Below are 15,965 nucleotides of genomic sequence, written 5' to 3' on the forward strand. Positions count from 1 at the left end.
CTAACGAAACCTTGGAAAAGGAGAGCCACACCTCAAAATGCTGACGGCAGAAGCGCAAAGGCTGAAGACACATCTAATCAGATCAACATCATCTAATCAGATGGGCTCCTGCATGCCGCCGCCGCCGCCGCCGCCGCCGGCCGATGATCGGCCCTTGCTCCAAGTAAAGTCAACAAGTCGCCGGTCGGTCGCATCAAGTTTCCACTTCCTTTTATTCCTCCATACATTACAACCTATATTTTCTTTCAAGATACATACACAAGTCCCACTCAAAGCCTGTTACTTGATTTTGACAAACTCAGAATCATATTCGCACTAATGGCTGGCAACTTCTTCGGTACCCTTAAATCCCATGTCCCGACAGATCCCACCACATGAATCACCTAGATAGCTAAAATAATTTCCCAAATCACATACATCATGCACTCACTCTACAATTCCCCAACAGAGCTCTCTCCATCATTCAATACGGCAAAGATCCTCCGTAGGCTTCGTTCGCTGTGAGTTTCACTTTCGATCTCATAGCATTCGATCGAGAGATGTCTCTACAAGGACTGGTACGGGTTCTTCACATTTCTGAGACCGCTATAGTCGAGATGCTGAATTGGTCTTGTATATGAAGGAGTACCAGGGTACTGTCCTCTAGCCTAGCCCGTCCAGTCCTGCCTCAGGGGCAGAACGCCATGGCAACATCACATTCCACTCCCCAAAGACCATTAGCGGATGGCTTGAACTGTTCTACGACAGCTGGAAGTAGTGGTAATAATAATAAGTATGATAAGAATGGCTCAAGGCTATTGATACAAGATATCCATGCTTCGCAACATAAAAATAACCCCAAGGCCCCGAACCCAAAGCCTCGGGCTCGGAGCCTTGGGGTGTAAAAATAAACAACCACGGTATACCCCCCCGCCCCTCTTCCTCCTCCCCCCCCCAGCGGGGCACCCCGTCCCGGAATCTCCTAGTGTATCATAACACTATCCCCTAGTGATGTAGTACACTAGGAGATTCCGGGACGACTCCATTGGGTGCCCCAATATCTCCCAAAACCGGGCGTCGTTGCCCACCATCGCATATAGCCTCTGGCATAACAATGCTACCTGTCTTCTGATGTCGGCATTCGGCGCAGCGAGAAGTTTCGCAGATAGTAACCCGATTTTGTCCACAAGTTCCTCACGAATAGTTGTCTTCCCTTGAAGAAGACGATCCATGATATTTGACAACGTCCAAACGCCCATGGTCACAGTCTCGTCTCGTTCCTCCCGTGAAACCAGCTCGACCACCGGTTCAACAACGTCAGCATCGCAGGCGGCGACGATGTCGTTGGCTGTGTCATAAAGACCAGCAACGATGTGTGAAGCTGCTGGGTAATGTTTTCGGGCGGATAGGATGGCAGTCAGGACACGGGGGAAATAACCTAATAGGTTACTGTGTACAAACATGCGGCGAATCGTAAGGAGGACCTGAGCCTTCAGGTCTACCGAGCGCTCGAAAGGCAAATCGGTGGCTTCGGGTGGCTTTTCCAGCTCATCAACAAGGGCACATAGCATCTCCTCCTGGTATCCCCGGCCTCGGGGAAAATATCTCCTCGTTTCATGAGCCCTTGAAGCTTTCGATAACCGAGGATATCCATCGTATTGTTTCGTATCCTTTCAATGGCCTTGATAACGATTCCACTGGATTTGCTTTTGTTTCGGACAATCTTCTGCTGCACTTCGGTATCGCCGGCACGGTCATTTTGTACGTTCTTCTGCTGGGCTTCGATTCCTCCTGGTCCGTTACTGCCTGGGTCGCTCTGCTGGACTTCGATTCCGCCTGGCTCGTCACTGGGTGCGCCGCTTTGCTGAACTTCGGTATCGCCTACGCGGCCATTCTGTACGTTTTCCTGGACTTCGATTTCGCCTGGTTTGTCACTGGGTGCGCCGCTTTGCTGGACTTCGGTATCACCTGCACTGTCATTCTGTATGTTCGTCTGCTGGACGTCGATCCCGCCTGGTCCGTTACCTCGTACGTCGCTTTGCTGGACTTCGGTTCCGCCTGGTTCGTCACTGCGTGCGTCGCTTTGCTGGACTTCGGTTAGGCCTGGTTCGTTACTGCCCGCGTCGCTCCGCTGGGCTTCAATTCCGCCTGCTCCGTTACTGCGAGTTTCGGTCTGCTGGGCTTCGATCCCGCCTGAGCTCTTACTGGGTGTGTCGCCATTCCGGTATTCGACGTAAGTGTTGCTCTGTTGGATGTCCCTGGTATCGTTACGGTCCGCTATACCCTTCTCCTGGACCTGGACATTGCCTGCTTCGTCACTGTGCGCGCCATCCTGCCTGACTGCGATCTCGCTTATACCGTCGTTATTTGCGGCCCACTTCTGCCAGACTTCGAGGTCGCCTGTATCACCACTGTGACCGCTCCTCTGCTGGTCTGCGCTGTCGCCGATATCGCTCTGGTGTACGTTCATCTGCTGGGTTCCTATGTCGATTGCAATGTCGCTGTCTGTGATTTTCCGATCCGGTACTGCGACGTCGCCTGTGGCCTTACTATCGGCAATGATTTTCTTCTGGGCCTCAATGTCGCCGGCATCATCACGGTGGACATCGTTTTGCCGAACTTCGATATCGTTTATACCGTGGCCGTTTGTAAAACCAATTCCTGGGACTGCGATGTCGCCTGTGCTCCTAAGGTCTTCCAAGCCCTGTTCATGGGCCTCGATATCGTCTATCCTGACCTTATGCGCATTCCAGTGCTGGATTTCAAGGTCGTCCAAGACATCACCATGCCCGTTGTTATGACTCTCAACAACCTCTTTGAATGCAGGGGCCGACTTTTTGGTGGAAATGGTTGGGCCTCTATTCGACGACGGCGCCGTGTTTTCATTGAGAGGATTCCTCTTCTGCGTACGAGTTGGTGGACGTATAGGAGCGGCAGAAAGGGTTGAGGCAGGTTTGGCCAGTGCCTTTTTCTGAGCGGCGATTGCTGCCCGCAACGCAGTGCTGCCGGTCTGCTCAGCCTGCGAAGGCTTTCCGCTCTGCTCTAGAGCCGTGGGTTTCTTTGGCGAGCCGGCCTTCCGCGGCGGTGCCACTGTCTCTTCCATTGCGGTGGTAGGTCTGTTGGGATGCTTGTCGAGTAAGGTTCGACTCTTTTTGTCCAACGTCGATACAATCCTATCGATGCTTAGTTGATCACATGGCATTGATATGAGATAGAAGGCGGGAAACTTACTCGTCGGCTCTACCTGGCCAAATACTAACGAAGAACCAATAGACCCCCCGCATAGCCTCTCTCACACCAGGGTTGGCGTCCGAGAGACACTTCTTGAGAGACATGATGATAAGAGTCAAGCCGCCGCCGTGTTCCATCGAACTTTTATAAGGGGCTTGTCTGGTGAGTAAAGTTTTGAGCCAGCCGGTACCAAACAGGCGCAGCTGCACATTTTTGTCCTGGCATGCATTGGACACATGCTGGAGGAGACGTATGTGGTAGGAGACATTTTCAATGATCACAGACACTGTCGCATTGCCATTCTGGGCGGTGATCTTCTTCATGTTCGAACAAACCTTCACCATATTCTGCATGATGATTTCGACCATAGAATCAATCTGAGATCCACAGCATCGTGCCAGGTCCTGGATAAACAGACACCCATTTGTGGACACTGTAGTTCGAAGAGAATTGACAGCCTTAAAGCTACCATCAAGGATCGTCTTTATTCCTCCAATAAAGGCCTCTGGGAATCTATGTGGGGCACTTCCGAGTGTAAGGCGTCGGAGAGTGATGATGTTCTTCTCCCGCGGCAACCAATTTTGCTCGGTTTCTCTTCCCTCGAAGGAAGGAAGCATGTCCCTTACCAGGTCGTCGATCTCGCGAGGACTGGCAACCGTCATCGGCTGCAGGTCCCCCTCTTGGGAAGGTGAAGGTCGGGATGATGACGCCTGCGCGGGCGTACTGGCAGGTCGCGGGGGCTGGACGCGGGGGGCACTGGCATGCGAGGACTTCGTGGGAGAATCAAGTCGCGATGCGGGTCTCTTAGGAGAGTCCATCCTGGAGGCCGGCCTTCTGGCAGTCTCTACCCGCGATGCCGGTCTCTTGAGCGGCTCCATTCGCGACGCAGGCCTTCTGGTGGTCTCCACGCGGGAAGCAGGGCGCGAGGAGGACGATGTTTCCACCGGGTCGAGCCCGACAGTCTGCAAGAGATCATCGGCAATCGATCTTCTCACATTGTGTTCGGCCAATTGCTTTCGAAGATCCGTTTTGGCGGTCACGGAAGCACCCCTAGCACTCGTTAGCAGCCAATTATCGTACGAGTGGGAAGGATAGCGGCCCAAGAAGAGAGAAAGAACAGGCCGCCGGTTTGTACTTACTGGAAAAGGCCAACAATCGCCAGCTTCGCCGCTTCTCGAACGCCACTATCGGCGTATTCGAGACAAGCGACCATGTTGGGGACATATGCACGAAAGCGAAAGTCATGGATCTGGGCCATCTACCAGGGGAACCGGTCAGACAAATTGGCAACAGATGGATTCAAGCACTTACGTTCGCGAGCCAGGTCATGCTCATCGCTTTCGATTTGGGGTTTTTACCCTCAAGGGCCTTTTTCAGAACATTGTGTTCCACCTCGTCCCGAAGGGCTGGCCAGAGGCCGGTGAAAGCTTCCGCGGCTTTTGCACGGATGTCTTCCCTTTGATCGCCGAGACGCTCGAGGAGAACGGGGCATAGATCTCGGCCATGGGATGCAATTTGATGATCCATTCTCTGAATGGTCAAGCGAGAGAGAAGGTGTTTCAAAGTCGAGAACCCTGCATTCTGCAGAGTCCAGTTTTTGGAAGCAATGGCTGACCGAATAGATTCGAACATGTGAGGAAGGGCACCCGCTACTATGTTTCGCTGCTTGATATCCCACTTCAGAGACAGCAACTCCTCAAGCTGCGCATCCGCGGGAGTGCTTCTCCCTCTCATCATGCTCGCGGACTTTCCTGCCTTAGCCTCCATTCTTTGGTGAAGGGCTCTCAATGTTTTTACAGAAACGAAGAGTGTCACAAAAAGCTCATCCTCACAATAGACAAGCAGGCTCGTGATGAGTTCCCAAATCGATGTGATAAGGCTGTGGAGGCCCTGGATAATGGGACTGGGGTTTTGTTGCAACGCCTGGAGAAATCCAAGCAGTAATTTCACACAGAAGATGTAGATAGAGGCAACGAGATTCTCGATGTACCCAAGCAAGAACGACTTGGCAGATGTCAGTAAATGATCGAGTCTGGCATAGGACAGCAATGTGTCCCAGAAGAGGGAAAAAGCATCAAAAATGCGAAGGGGCAAAGCCGCAGTATACTCGAAGCAGAAAAAAACACAGAGGAACAAGGAATTGTACAAGGAAAAGGCACAAGCCACAAAGGATGACGCACAAGTAAACATGGAAGAAACAAAAGCGAGACACGAAGAAACAAAAGACAACAAGTCCTCAAACAACGCCATGACTGATGCGGAAATGGAGTTTCAAAAAAAAGCCAAAAGAGTAAACAGAGCCAGAAGCCAAGAAGAACCCAAAAAAGAAACCAAAAGGAGCCAAAAAGAGCCAAAAATAAACAACACAGAGTGAACAAGCAAGATTCGGCTCATAGAAAGCCGACTATCTTTTTTGGTATTTTATTTTATTTTCTCTTCTTTGTATTTTGTGCGAGAAGCGGAAACAAGTTTGGAAGAAATCAAAAGCAGCTGATATCAGGTTTTGCAGAACGAAGATCAAGAGATCAAGCAGTGCGAAGATGAAGCGAAACGAAACGAGTACAGGTGAGGTGAAAGAGAAAGAGGAATTCGGGGGGCGCGAAGAGGACGAAGCCCGTAGTTTATGGAGCGCAACAGCATGATGGCGAGGAAAGAGCTCTTACCTGTAACTTGAAGCAGTCGCGAAGAGGCTTTCAGTATCAAGTCCCAAGAGGGAAGGAAGCGGGCGGAGGAGACGTGAGTGGTCCAGATGACGGAAGACGAAGAGGACGGCTGCGGGGAGCGATGTGTGGTATCGAGCGACGAGGGGAGACCGCTATTGCGTCTGAGTGGTGGTATTCGGAGGAGAAGAGAGTTGTTGCTGAACTGAGGAGCGACGATGATGGGATGATGCAAAGAGGGACTGAACGTTCGTCCGATAAGCGATTAGACGCGGCGATAAGCGCTTCAAACTCCACACGTCGCAAGGAGTCAGGAGAGATTCGATGACTTTCAGGGATCGTTATTATAATCGACGCTGTTCGGTGTCGAGGAAGCGAATTGACTCGAGAGGTCAAAGAAGAGGATCCTGCGCTGTGGCGGTGGTTGATGGGGGGTTGAAGAAGAGGAAGGAGGGGAAAGAGCCGGCCAGCAACGGTGTTGTGTTGTTGTTATGATGACTCCTTGGAACTCTTCTTTTTTTTTTTTGTTTCCCCTACATTAGCGTTGTTTACCCACAACTGTCACTAACGCCGCTTTGGGCAACCAGATGTGGAGCCTTAGGCTGCCGAACGGTTGATTCAGGCCCCGCCTTCCACCACTTTCGTTCTCTATCTTTGAAACTGTCTTGTAGTGTCTCTTTCAATTCGGGGGCTATCTTGGATTTATTAATCTCATCCTAGACATCTGTCGCCTATAAACAGTAGATCATCATCATTATAATCAAATCATTACCTAATTATGTATTAATCGCGACTACAGGACTACCAGTTCCTATGTCTGGTCTGTTTTGTAACCTCGGAGCATCTGCGGGCTTAATGGGGCCCAATCATCCTGTAGGCCTGATAAGCCTCGGCGGGGTGTCAGCCAGTGGGAGATCAACATACGTGATGTATTGAGCGGGAGTTTGTAGAATATGCCTCGCAGCGAGGGTGATTGTACGCGTGCCGCTTGGTTTATAGGGAGAGAATTTGTAGTACCACCATTATTGTTAGCAATTTCAATTATACTCAATGTTTACTTGTTTACCCTGGTTGATACATCCGACCGGGAAGGCGGTCGACTTTAATAGTACAAGAGGTGACTACATATATTTTGGTGGAAATATCAACCTTAATCATAACCACATTAACTGGGACTCTGACCAGTGCGATAAAAGCACAATCAGGCTCGAATGATCGTAACGATAATGATAATCATCATAATACTAAAGAGTCATCTTCAATCAAATACAGTTAAACACTGCTGATTTAGTCCTAAAGCTAACCTCCACATGATCGCCGGAGGGGTGGATCGATAACAGCATAAGCTTAATCGAATATAGCAGGGGTACGAAGCCTGCGGACGGGTTATTTGAATTTATTACAATGGACTCCTCAATACCTGCTTTCATCAATTACCTACTGGAGATATCGCCTTGCTACGGAAATGTCCCGACTCACTAGCGCCACTGATTATACCAGGAACTTTATAAGACCAACGTCTGACCCCGCTCGCCTTGTATGAATCCTTCCACACTCCCAGCACCAACACCATCCATCAGAAACATGTCAGCTACACCAGAACCCCCTCGTTCCTCCGCCGTACCTCCGAATCCAAGCGCAGAACCCCCACGCGACAACAACAGCGCCAACAATCTCGCCAGCTCCCAAGAACACCGCCGACAACCAGACCCCCCCCTCCCCACCCCCAAACTCCGCCTCCAAATAAACGACCTCCGCCATCCAGGAGCCCTCTCCTTCCAAACCCTAGTCCCAGACGTCGTATCCACCCTCGAAACAGCCCTCACCACAATAGTCCGCACCCTCTACACCGTCCCACCCCCACAACAAGAACAAGATACCTCCTCCCCATCCCCTGCCACCCACCCCACCCCAATCATAACATTCACCCCATCCCTCCCACCCACCCGCTCAATCACCCTCATCCTCCGCGACATCCCCGGCGTAGCCTACACAACAGGCACCGAGCTCGACGACGCCCACAAAGAAATCACTATCTCCCTCTCCTACATCCACACCAGCGCCAACCGCCCCTCCGAGATACCAGGCGTGATCACCCACGAGCTCGTCCACTGCTACCAGCACACTGTCCCCCCGGCGGAGCCCGGAAAAACCAACAACAAAAGCACACCCCACCCACCTACCGGCCTCATCGAAGGCATTGCGGATTTCGTGCGGCTGCAAGCCGGCCTGGAGCCGCCGCATTGGAAGAAGCCGAGTGCTGCGAAGGAGAGGGCCGAGAAGTGGGATCAGGGGTATCAGCATACGGCGTATTTTTTGGCCTGGTTGGAGGATGTTAGGGTGGGGCGGGGGCGGTGGGGATGTTGAATGATCGGTTGTTGAGGGTGGGTTATTGTGAGGAGGGGAAGGGGTTTTGGAAGGGGTTGTTTGGGGTTGGGGTTGAGAGGTTGTGGGTGGAGTATGGGGAGTATTTGGATGGGTGTGGTTGTGGATTGGATTCGAAGGGGGGAGAGAGGGAGAGAGATCAGGAGAAGGTGGTTGTTTCTGCTGGGTAGTTGTGTAGTCGACCTCACTGTTAGATACCATGACGATGCGAGGTTCTTCTTGGTTATCCTGGGAAGCATCACTGCAAATAAATGTCACGTTGATGCATTGACTGGTGCCATCTATATACCTAAGTCTAAAAGCGCAACCTTGCGTATCAGTTTTAGGATCAATGCCGCACAAGTTCAAACAAACGGTTAAAAGGGACAGAGACATAAGAGAAAAAGAAAAAAAAATCATCTAATAAATCGAATAAATTTCCCATACTGTACAAAACCTGATATTCAAAAGAAAAAAGTAAAACAGATAGTATGTAATGCTGTTGTTGCTGTCGTGCCTTTCCTCGACAGCAGTACAATCGGAAAGTGTAGCGCCTTTTCATAATCTAACACGGCAATTCCAAGTGCGTCCCGTCTTTCCACCATCTCATACAATCACCTCGCCCAGGTCCACGTGGACGGGCTTCCAGGGCGCGGCACCTTCCTCCTCGGTGGAGCTAGGCACACGCACATTCAGCGGGCTGTAGAGATACCAGCCCTTGAGGGCAGCCACGGCAGCGCGGGACCGAGCCTCCAGCAGGCTGGCACCGGAGCCTTCTCCCAGCTTGTCCTTGCCAGAGAAGATACCGACGATGAAGACGGGGTGTCTGCTCTTGCGACCGGTCTCGCTGATGATCTTGGCGACAGGCGGCTCGAAGTTCTCACGCGCACAAAGTCGGGACAGGTCGCGGGCGGGTTGCGAGAAGTTGAACAACTCGGAGATGTTGAGATGCCGGGAGAGGAAGTGCTGCTCGAAAAAGCGCTTGGCCGCCGGCCGGCCAGCGTGGAGGTAGATCGAGCCCATCAGTGCCCGCACGAAAGTCGCGTTGGCCCGCTCAAAGGAGACACCACCCTGGGCGCCTTGAGCATCAGCCAGGGATTGCGTAGTAGACTGCTCCCCGTATTCATTGTCGTACACAATCCGGGAAGTGACCGACTTCCTCCACGACTTCTGGTGTGCGTTGGGCCTCATTGTAGCCCCCTCCGAGTTCAGCTCGGTGCCAGGAAGGAGTCTCTGGAACTGAAGCAGCCCAGGGTCAACTTCACCTCCCGGCGCGGCGGCCCAATCCACGCCCCATTCTCTCGCCATTGCAGTCAACGTTTTCGGACCGACGTAAGCGTACATGGCCGCGAAGATGACGGTCAGAGGAAGTCGCGGGTAGGTGCAAAGGAGGTGTTCGGAGGTGTAGTAGGTTAGAAGGTCATGACCGAGCGTGGCCAGCGATTCATTATTGAAGTTGGGATTCGGATCCGCAGAGGCGTCCACGAGGGACCGTGCTAGTGTCTCGAGCGGTAATCGGGAAGGGAGGTAAAGTCGTGCATGGAGGGCGGCAAGTTTTGCGGATTCGCGTGCGGCCTCAACCGGCGGTGATGGAAGAGCGTATTTCGACTGTTGGGGATTGGAAGAGAAATGAGGGGGGAATGTCTGCTCATCAGCCAGTTGATCGTTTTCAGACTGAGCAGCAGGCGACACAGTCGTTTGGTATCGTGCTCCGCGATAGATGTTTTGTTGCAGGCGGACACCAGCCCGCGCTCGCGCCGAGAGGGCCGAACTGCTCCATCGGAGGAGCTGCAGCCGCTTCATCTGGAAAATAGAAAGGAGGAGGAATGTAATAGAAAATAGACAAGAAGAAGGGCAATAAACAGCTACTGCCCAATTCGTTGCGTGGAAGGATAGGGACGAGGGCTTCAAACGAATCTCGTATGAACTTTTGGCCGGACGAGAAAAGTCGAGCTTCGGCGGAAGTCACGGGGTCTGGGTGTTGCGAAGGACGCTAAACCAAATCGGGAACGAATGTCACGGGACTCGGACCAGCGACGTCGACGGCCCTTTCGGCATCGACACCCCTCAGAACCCACGCTGTCTCAGCGAGCCATTGTCTACACCACACCTCTCCAATTTCTTACACACACCCGTCATCAATATGGGCGGAGGCGGCAAGATCCCGTATGTACTCGCCCGCATCATCCGATTTGTTGCTGGAACCGGGGACTAACGGATCGCCCATACAGGTATCCCAAGGAAGTCTGGTCTCCTGCCGGAGGCTGGTATTCTCGGCCTGCGAACTGGAGGCTCAACACTGCCATTATTGGCGCCGGCATGCTCGGAGTTGTCGCTGCGACTTGGAGTCTTAGCGCCGAGCGCGAGCACCGCGACAAGATGCCCGAGCCGGGCAGATTCTTCCCCAGTCGCTAGTAAGTTCATCACCCAGGGAAGGTGGATTCGAATGATGCTGATACGGGCTTGTCCAATGTAGCTGGAGCCGACAGATCGTTGAACACGAAAGACAACAAGCCGCTGCGAAGCAAGACTCATAAAAGAGATTACGATGTGGTGGGTGGTTGCCTGGGATGATGCTACAAAACAGCAGGAATTTTTGTTTCATATTGTGGGCTGTACGACAATAGAAGGGCGTTAATCGATCGGTCAATTGATCTGCAAGTGCTTTTGGGGAGCCTCTTCAAGTGTCTGGTGCAAACGCCGAGTGTACAGACGGACCCGTTCCGTGAATTCAGTTTCGTTCCAAAATTCCCTCCCACTGCTCGACGTAGACATATGTGGCACTCCAATCTGCTCTACCACGAACCCTGCTGCAACAGTGGCGAGGATAAGCGCGAGGGGGACATTGCTCTGTTCTCCCCACGTCTCCATCGCTCTCTTCCAGCCTGCGGAGTCCGCCAGGACAGACTGGATGACATCCGCAGGGACTCTCCCCACACTGACCAGACCCTGCGCCATTGCGCCCAAGAAAGAATTCCCCGCGCCCGTGGGATCGACAACAGCAGTAGACCCATCATCACCAGGTTGATGATAAGCGGGAAGCCAGATACTGTGCGTTCTCGAGTATGCGTAGCTACCGTCTTTACCAGCACGTATGACCAAAGTGCCTTTACCCTCAGGGCCGATCCCAGAGTCAAGGATCCTCTGGACTATATCCTTTCCGAACTGACTCTCTTTGCTCCACCCGGATTGCCCGAACATCATCCCCAGCTCCAGCTCATTGGGACTCACCACATCCACTACCCTGTTCGCCGCGAAGAAGTTGTCTGCTTCCTCGGGCGTGCAGAGGTTCGGCACTGGCTCCCAGACAAAGAGAGGTCGTTGCGCAGCAAGGTCGGAAGAAGGCGCTTTACCATCCTGTAGAAGCTCTTCCCGCCGGCCAAGAATACCTTCCACGATGTCTATGCAGCGCGAAGACGAGCAGACCATGTGAAACGTCTTCGAGAACACCTGAGCATCAGATAGACTCGAAGCATCCAGCCGTAGCTTCGGCGTCAAGTATGCGAAATCTGCAATTCTCTTAGTTCCTCTTTCTTTCTCCCAAATCATCACCAAAGCCCCCAAAAGAACTTGGTGCCTCGAATGAACAAATGAACAGACGGACAAAGTACGAACCTCTCTTCTCATCAGCCCCATACCCATTCCAAGCCCGCGTCGTCAACCTCGTACGGTCCTCCCGAACCACACAAGCCGTCCCCCACGACCTAATCAACTCGAGCACCTCCTCCGGAAAGTCCTCGCCAACATCGACAGTCCAACTCACAGACCGCGCGTCGTCCTTCCCTGCGACCATCCGCGCCCCAACAACAGCGAACGACGCCGCCCCGCCAATCACATTCTTCACGCTAGGTCTGGTACCCCCGAAGTCAATGTCATCTGCAGCCAGGTAAAATGATCAGGGTGAGTATGCCGTGCTATGCGGGGTGTTCAGGCGTTTGAGAGTGGATGATGCACTGATAGCATACCGAGGATGAACATGCCCAGCGTGCAGAAATCAACATCGTTTCCGATAGCAGGGGCCTGAGCCATAGTTTAATAGATATATATATATATACTGGCGTGCTGGAGTTGAATTGTAACCTTGCAATGATCTTGCGGGCACTTTGTTGGAGAGACTGATTGTATGAGCGGGGTTTATTGGAAGGAAGTGCTGTGCTACTCTATACGGATAAAATACCCGAGCGTTACGGTTTGATACCGCTGCTGTTATTTCTGATGGCGAAGGGTTATCTATTGCAGCCTACTACGATTTGAATAGTAGGTATGCTTTGTTTACTCCCCGCTAATTTCTATAGTGATATACTACCTATGCAAAGTTTTTGATCGATAGGAAGTTTGAGTTTGCATACACTCTTGTACAGGACTTAAAAATACCTACGGGTATGTACTGTGCCAATTTCCTGGTATCTACCTACCTTCGAGGTTGGAGGAATGTCAGGTAACCAGTTAACTGAACAATTTACTAGATACTTATATTTTGGCTTAAAAGCGTAGAGGAAAAGACCTTGGCTATGGATTGCCCATTGCTACCTCGATAGACGCCAAACAAGGGTAGAAAGAAACGTCAGAAGCATTCGCCGGTCCTCCATAACACCAACGCAGATATTCTGAAGTGTAAAAATAGAGACCAAAAGAAGGGTTCCTCAAGTCCCTTGTGCATTTGAGCCTTTTGATTCATCTTCAATACTAAATGGAGCGTAATCTATACGGAGAATGAAATGAATGGCACTCTGGCAAATCCTGCGCAATTAGTCGGCTACCCCAGAGCCCCCTGAACAGCTGCGATATTTGAAAGGTCCAGATAAAATTTTCACTTCTGGTATGTATATCAATCCATGGTTTGCGGGTCGGGTTTTTGTACCTCGAGTTCCCTCAATCTTTTGGCCAGGAGACTTTCCCGGGCTTTGGATCCGTTGAAAGAGCTAAATGGATAGCGAGAATATCCAGTATCCTCGGTATTAAGCTTACTATAGTGACTGGTGCCAGGAGCGTATGCCTCCGTTGGCGTTGCATCATGTGCCGGCAGAGATTCTTCCCGCAAAGAAGGGATAGGTTGGAAGGGATGCGGGGGACGTTGATGCGATTGAGTGTCCTCCGGGTTGATTGCGCCCGGTGTCGCCTCTCTTGTAGCCGGCGCTCCTGGCGTCCGGGCGGAGGGACTCGGATGCGAAACTGCGGCGGACTCTCGACCAGTGGAAGACCTTTGAGAGCTCAGCTTTGCGCCACAGTGGCTATGGTTGGAGTCCCGAGACGGACGATAAGGTGTATAGCGAGGTTCTGGGTGCTGTATCTCGTTCCGCAAACTTTCCTTTCCATCGGGTACCCGATTTGCGAATACGACACGAATAACGGAGTGAAGATAGAAACGGCCTCGAGAGGGACTGCAGATGTTGAGATGGACCATGTATCTCAATATAGGCTTGTCTTGGGGATCTTCCGAAGTATTCAGAGACGCTTCTGGACGGTCGGTCCCGTAGTTCTTTCGAGCGTGCAAGGGCATGTCGATGATGGGACCTGCGGAATAGCTCCTTTGCCGGAAGAATGTCTTCGAGCCTGGCTCCATATCGCTCAGGTCGTACGGGACGAGGAACAGCTTAACCGCCGTTTTGTTTGGATTTTTGATCATGATCTGGAGCTGGCCTTGTTGCGGGATCCGATAACAACCGCCTGGTGGAGACTTAGGGGACTCAGCCCTCCGATGCTTTTTCTCCCGCTTGCGTATAGCTCCCTGATCGTTGAGCGTAGGAGGTAGAGCGCTTTGACCGTTGTGTGTTGGGGTTTGGCTCTGATGATGCCTACGGCGTTGGCTGGCTCCTGACGTATCCTTCGGAAGGGTGTTTTCGAGGTCGATGAGACCAACGTAAGGGCTGGGGTTGTCGTCTGATATCGATCGTCCGCACCCAGATGTTGGATAGCTATAGAAGACCGCCGGAAACGGTATCGTGACGTGTGGAGGACATCTAAGATTAGCTTTACAATTCCCCTTGCCAAGCACGCCAATCTGGGCAGTAAAGTCCAGCGGCTTTGATGGGTTGGTCGACATCCTGCCCCGTAGGATAGACTCTTCATAAGAACCCACCATCGGGGCGAGTGCTTTGGCAGGTCTTTCGGACACCAGGGATAGCCTTCGGGCACTTGGGCATGGTGTTTGAACAGATGATGCCAACTGAAGGCTATATGGCGACGTAAATGAGCGCTGAAAGGAGCTTGGCTCATTCCAGTGACCGGGGGAGACCCCGAACTGCATATCTGGCGCCCCGCGATGCGCCGGCGAAGGCGACTGAAGGTCCCGGAACGTTTCGGGGGTAATGTACGACGACGATTGGCCTTTCCCCATGACTCCGATTGGTCGATCGCGTCGGTCTTTGGAGAAAAATCCAAGTCTGTATTGTTTGCTTGGTATACCAGGGGGCTTGTCGGGGTCTTCAAAACGTAACTTGAAGAAAACGACCCCAACGATGGTGCCCTCGCACGGGCTGTTGGTGTATATTTGTCACTGGGAAGATGAAATGATGTCGATGGCCCACGAGCCGAAGAGAACAACGACGGGCTGAACCAAGGCGTGGTGGGAGAACTGCCCAGAGGGGGAGGTTGGTAATCGGCACAGGGACTCGGCCCAGACTGTGGCAATTGCTGTCCATCCTGGCGCTGAGGAGTGCCTTCTCGAAAATCGCCCGAATGTAATGCTGACCGGGGGCGTTCAATATCGGCCGGGGACGCTAGCTGTTGGTCATCCAACGGAGGACCACTAGAGACGGTATTATGATTGGGATCGGCTCTAACGTCCGGAGTTTCATTGCATGTTTGGGGGAGATGACAGTGACCAGCACTTGTCTCTCCTGCCTATACGCGAGTAATCAGCACACGAACATGTGTGACCTCCATCTTCTTGGATCAAGAAGGAAGAGGAATGTTAAGGAATAGACCATACCAAAGCGGGTCGGTTCCATTTCGAAGGATCGGTGCTTTTTATATACCGGATGAGCTCCTCTCGGTCATTCGTATGGACACCGGACGTATTGTATAATGCCGGACTATCAGATGGAAACACCGGGTTTGTCTGGTCCGGACTGGGCTGCCAACTGCGTCCATGATTATGAGACCAGGAGAGCGCCTTCTGTCGTTGATCCTCCTCATTTACCAGCGGGTGGCGTTGGCGGCTATGGCTGCGGCGGTCGTCAGACCACAAGTTATAAAACCGTTGACGATCTGGATCTTGAAAGATAGGCATTTTCAGAGGCATATATAACGACAAGATAGAAAGAGAAAAGAGCCAACCATCTCAACCGCAGTATAGGGTCGCGGAAGAGATGGCGGTAAAAAGGTGACGGCGGAGATAATCACGGAGTACGGAGTATAACGGAGAGAGCAATAGTAGTATGGTTGCACAGGGGGAAATACTAGAGGGTAGCGCAAGAAAAACGAACCAATGCTTCAGGTGATCAAAGGGAACAACTTATATGAGGGGAGTTTGAAGCCATCGATACATCATGTCATGCGGACCACTAGGGTCAGTGGATCCACCAGGGTAGAGTTAGTTAAGTAAGGCAATCAGGAGACCTACCTAGTTAACTATGGATCATGGGTGACTCAAAGAGCGAGATGGGATTGAATGGATGAAACGGCCGGATGGGATGAAATATTACCATCCTGCAAGCGGAGAGGGTGGTATTATAATACACGATGATATCAATGGCAGTGTGGAATGGCAGGATCAACTTGCCCATCTTG

The 15,965-nt window shown here is 52.0% G+C and overlaps 6 protein-coding genes across 6 annotated transcripts; 2 read left to right on the forward strand and 4 right to left on the reverse strand.

Annotated features, from left to right (window-relative positions):
* Window positions 1–96: 96 nt before the first annotated feature.
* On the reverse strand, window positions 97–4,977 carry P168DRAFT_314876 (uncharacterized protein; the record flags this gene model as incomplete). Its single annotated transcript, XM_024839846.1, has 6 exons — window positions 97–153; window positions 1,101–1,556; window positions 1,700–3,152; window positions 3,211–4,260; window positions 4,350–4,468; window positions 4,522–4,977. 6 exons carry the CDS (start codon window positions 4,975–4,977, stop codon window positions 97–99), a joined length of 3,591 nt encoding a protein of 1,196 aa, XP_024697419.1.
* Window positions 4,978–7,454: 2,477 nt separating this feature from the next.
* On the forward strand, window positions 7,455–8,237 carry P168DRAFT_278377 (basic secretory family protein; the record flags this gene model as incomplete). Its single annotated transcript, XM_024835685.1, has 1 exon — window positions 7,455–8,237. One exon carries the CDS (start codon window positions 7,455–7,457, stop codon window positions 8,235–8,237), a length of 783 nt encoding a protein of 260 aa, XP_024697420.1.
* A 326-nt stretch (window positions 8,238–8,563) lies between these two features.
* P168DRAFT_286901 (mitochondrial 54S ribosomal protein mL44) lies at window positions 8,564–10,129 on the reverse strand. The gene has a single exon (XM_024836454.1). The coding sequence runs from the start codon at window positions 10,035–10,037 to the stop codon at window positions 8,841–8,843; it is 1,197 nt and encodes a 398-aa protein (XP_024697421.1). The 5' UTR covers window positions 10,038–10,129; the 3' UTR covers window positions 8,564–8,840.
* Window positions 10,130–10,377: 248 nt separating this feature from the next.
* P168DRAFT_314879 (uncharacterized protein) lies at window positions 10,378–10,771 on the forward strand (the record flags this gene model as incomplete). The annotated part of the gene is made up of 3 exons (XM_024839847.1): window positions 10,378–10,400; window positions 10,466–10,648; window positions 10,711–10,771. The coding sequence occupies 3 exons, from the start codon at window positions 10,378–10,380 to the stop codon at window positions 10,769–10,771; spliced, it is 267 nt and encodes an 88-aa protein (XP_024697422.1).
* A 54-nt stretch (window positions 10,772–10,825) lies between these two features.
* Window positions 10,826–12,263, reverse strand: P168DRAFT_263200 (PfkB family carbohydrate kinase; the record flags this gene model as incomplete). The annotated part of the gene is made up of 3 exons (XM_024834787.1): window positions 10,826–11,743; window positions 11,850–12,110; window positions 12,200–12,263. 3 exons carry the CDS (start codon window positions 12,261–12,263, stop codon window positions 10,881–10,883), a joined length of 1,188 nt encoding a protein of 395 aa, XP_024697423.1. The 3' UTR covers window positions 10,826–10,880.
* Window positions 12,264–13,062: 799 nt separating this feature from the next.
* On the reverse strand, window positions 13,063–15,850 carry P168DRAFT_308635 (uncharacterized protein; the record flags this gene model as incomplete). The annotated part of the gene is made up of 3 exons (XM_024839216.1): window positions 15,166–15,850; window positions 14,531–15,077; window positions 13,063–14,483 (listed from the first exon to the last, which is right to left on the reverse strand). The coding sequence occupies exons 1-3, from the start codon at window positions 15,475–15,477 to the stop codon at window positions 13,063–13,065; spliced, it is 2,280 nt and encodes a 759-aa protein (XP_024697424.1). The 5' UTR covers window positions 15,478–15,850.
* Between the last annotated feature and the right edge of the window lie 115 nt (window positions 15,851–15,965).

The sequence above is a fragment of the Aspergillus campestris genome (assembly GCF_002847485.1).
Source record: "Aspergillus campestris IBT 28561 chromosome Unknown P168scaffold_1, whole genome shotgun sequence".
Taxonomy (NCBI): Eukaryota; Fungi; Ascomycota; class Eurotiomycetes; order Eurotiales; family Aspergillaceae; genus Aspergillus; species Aspergillus campestris.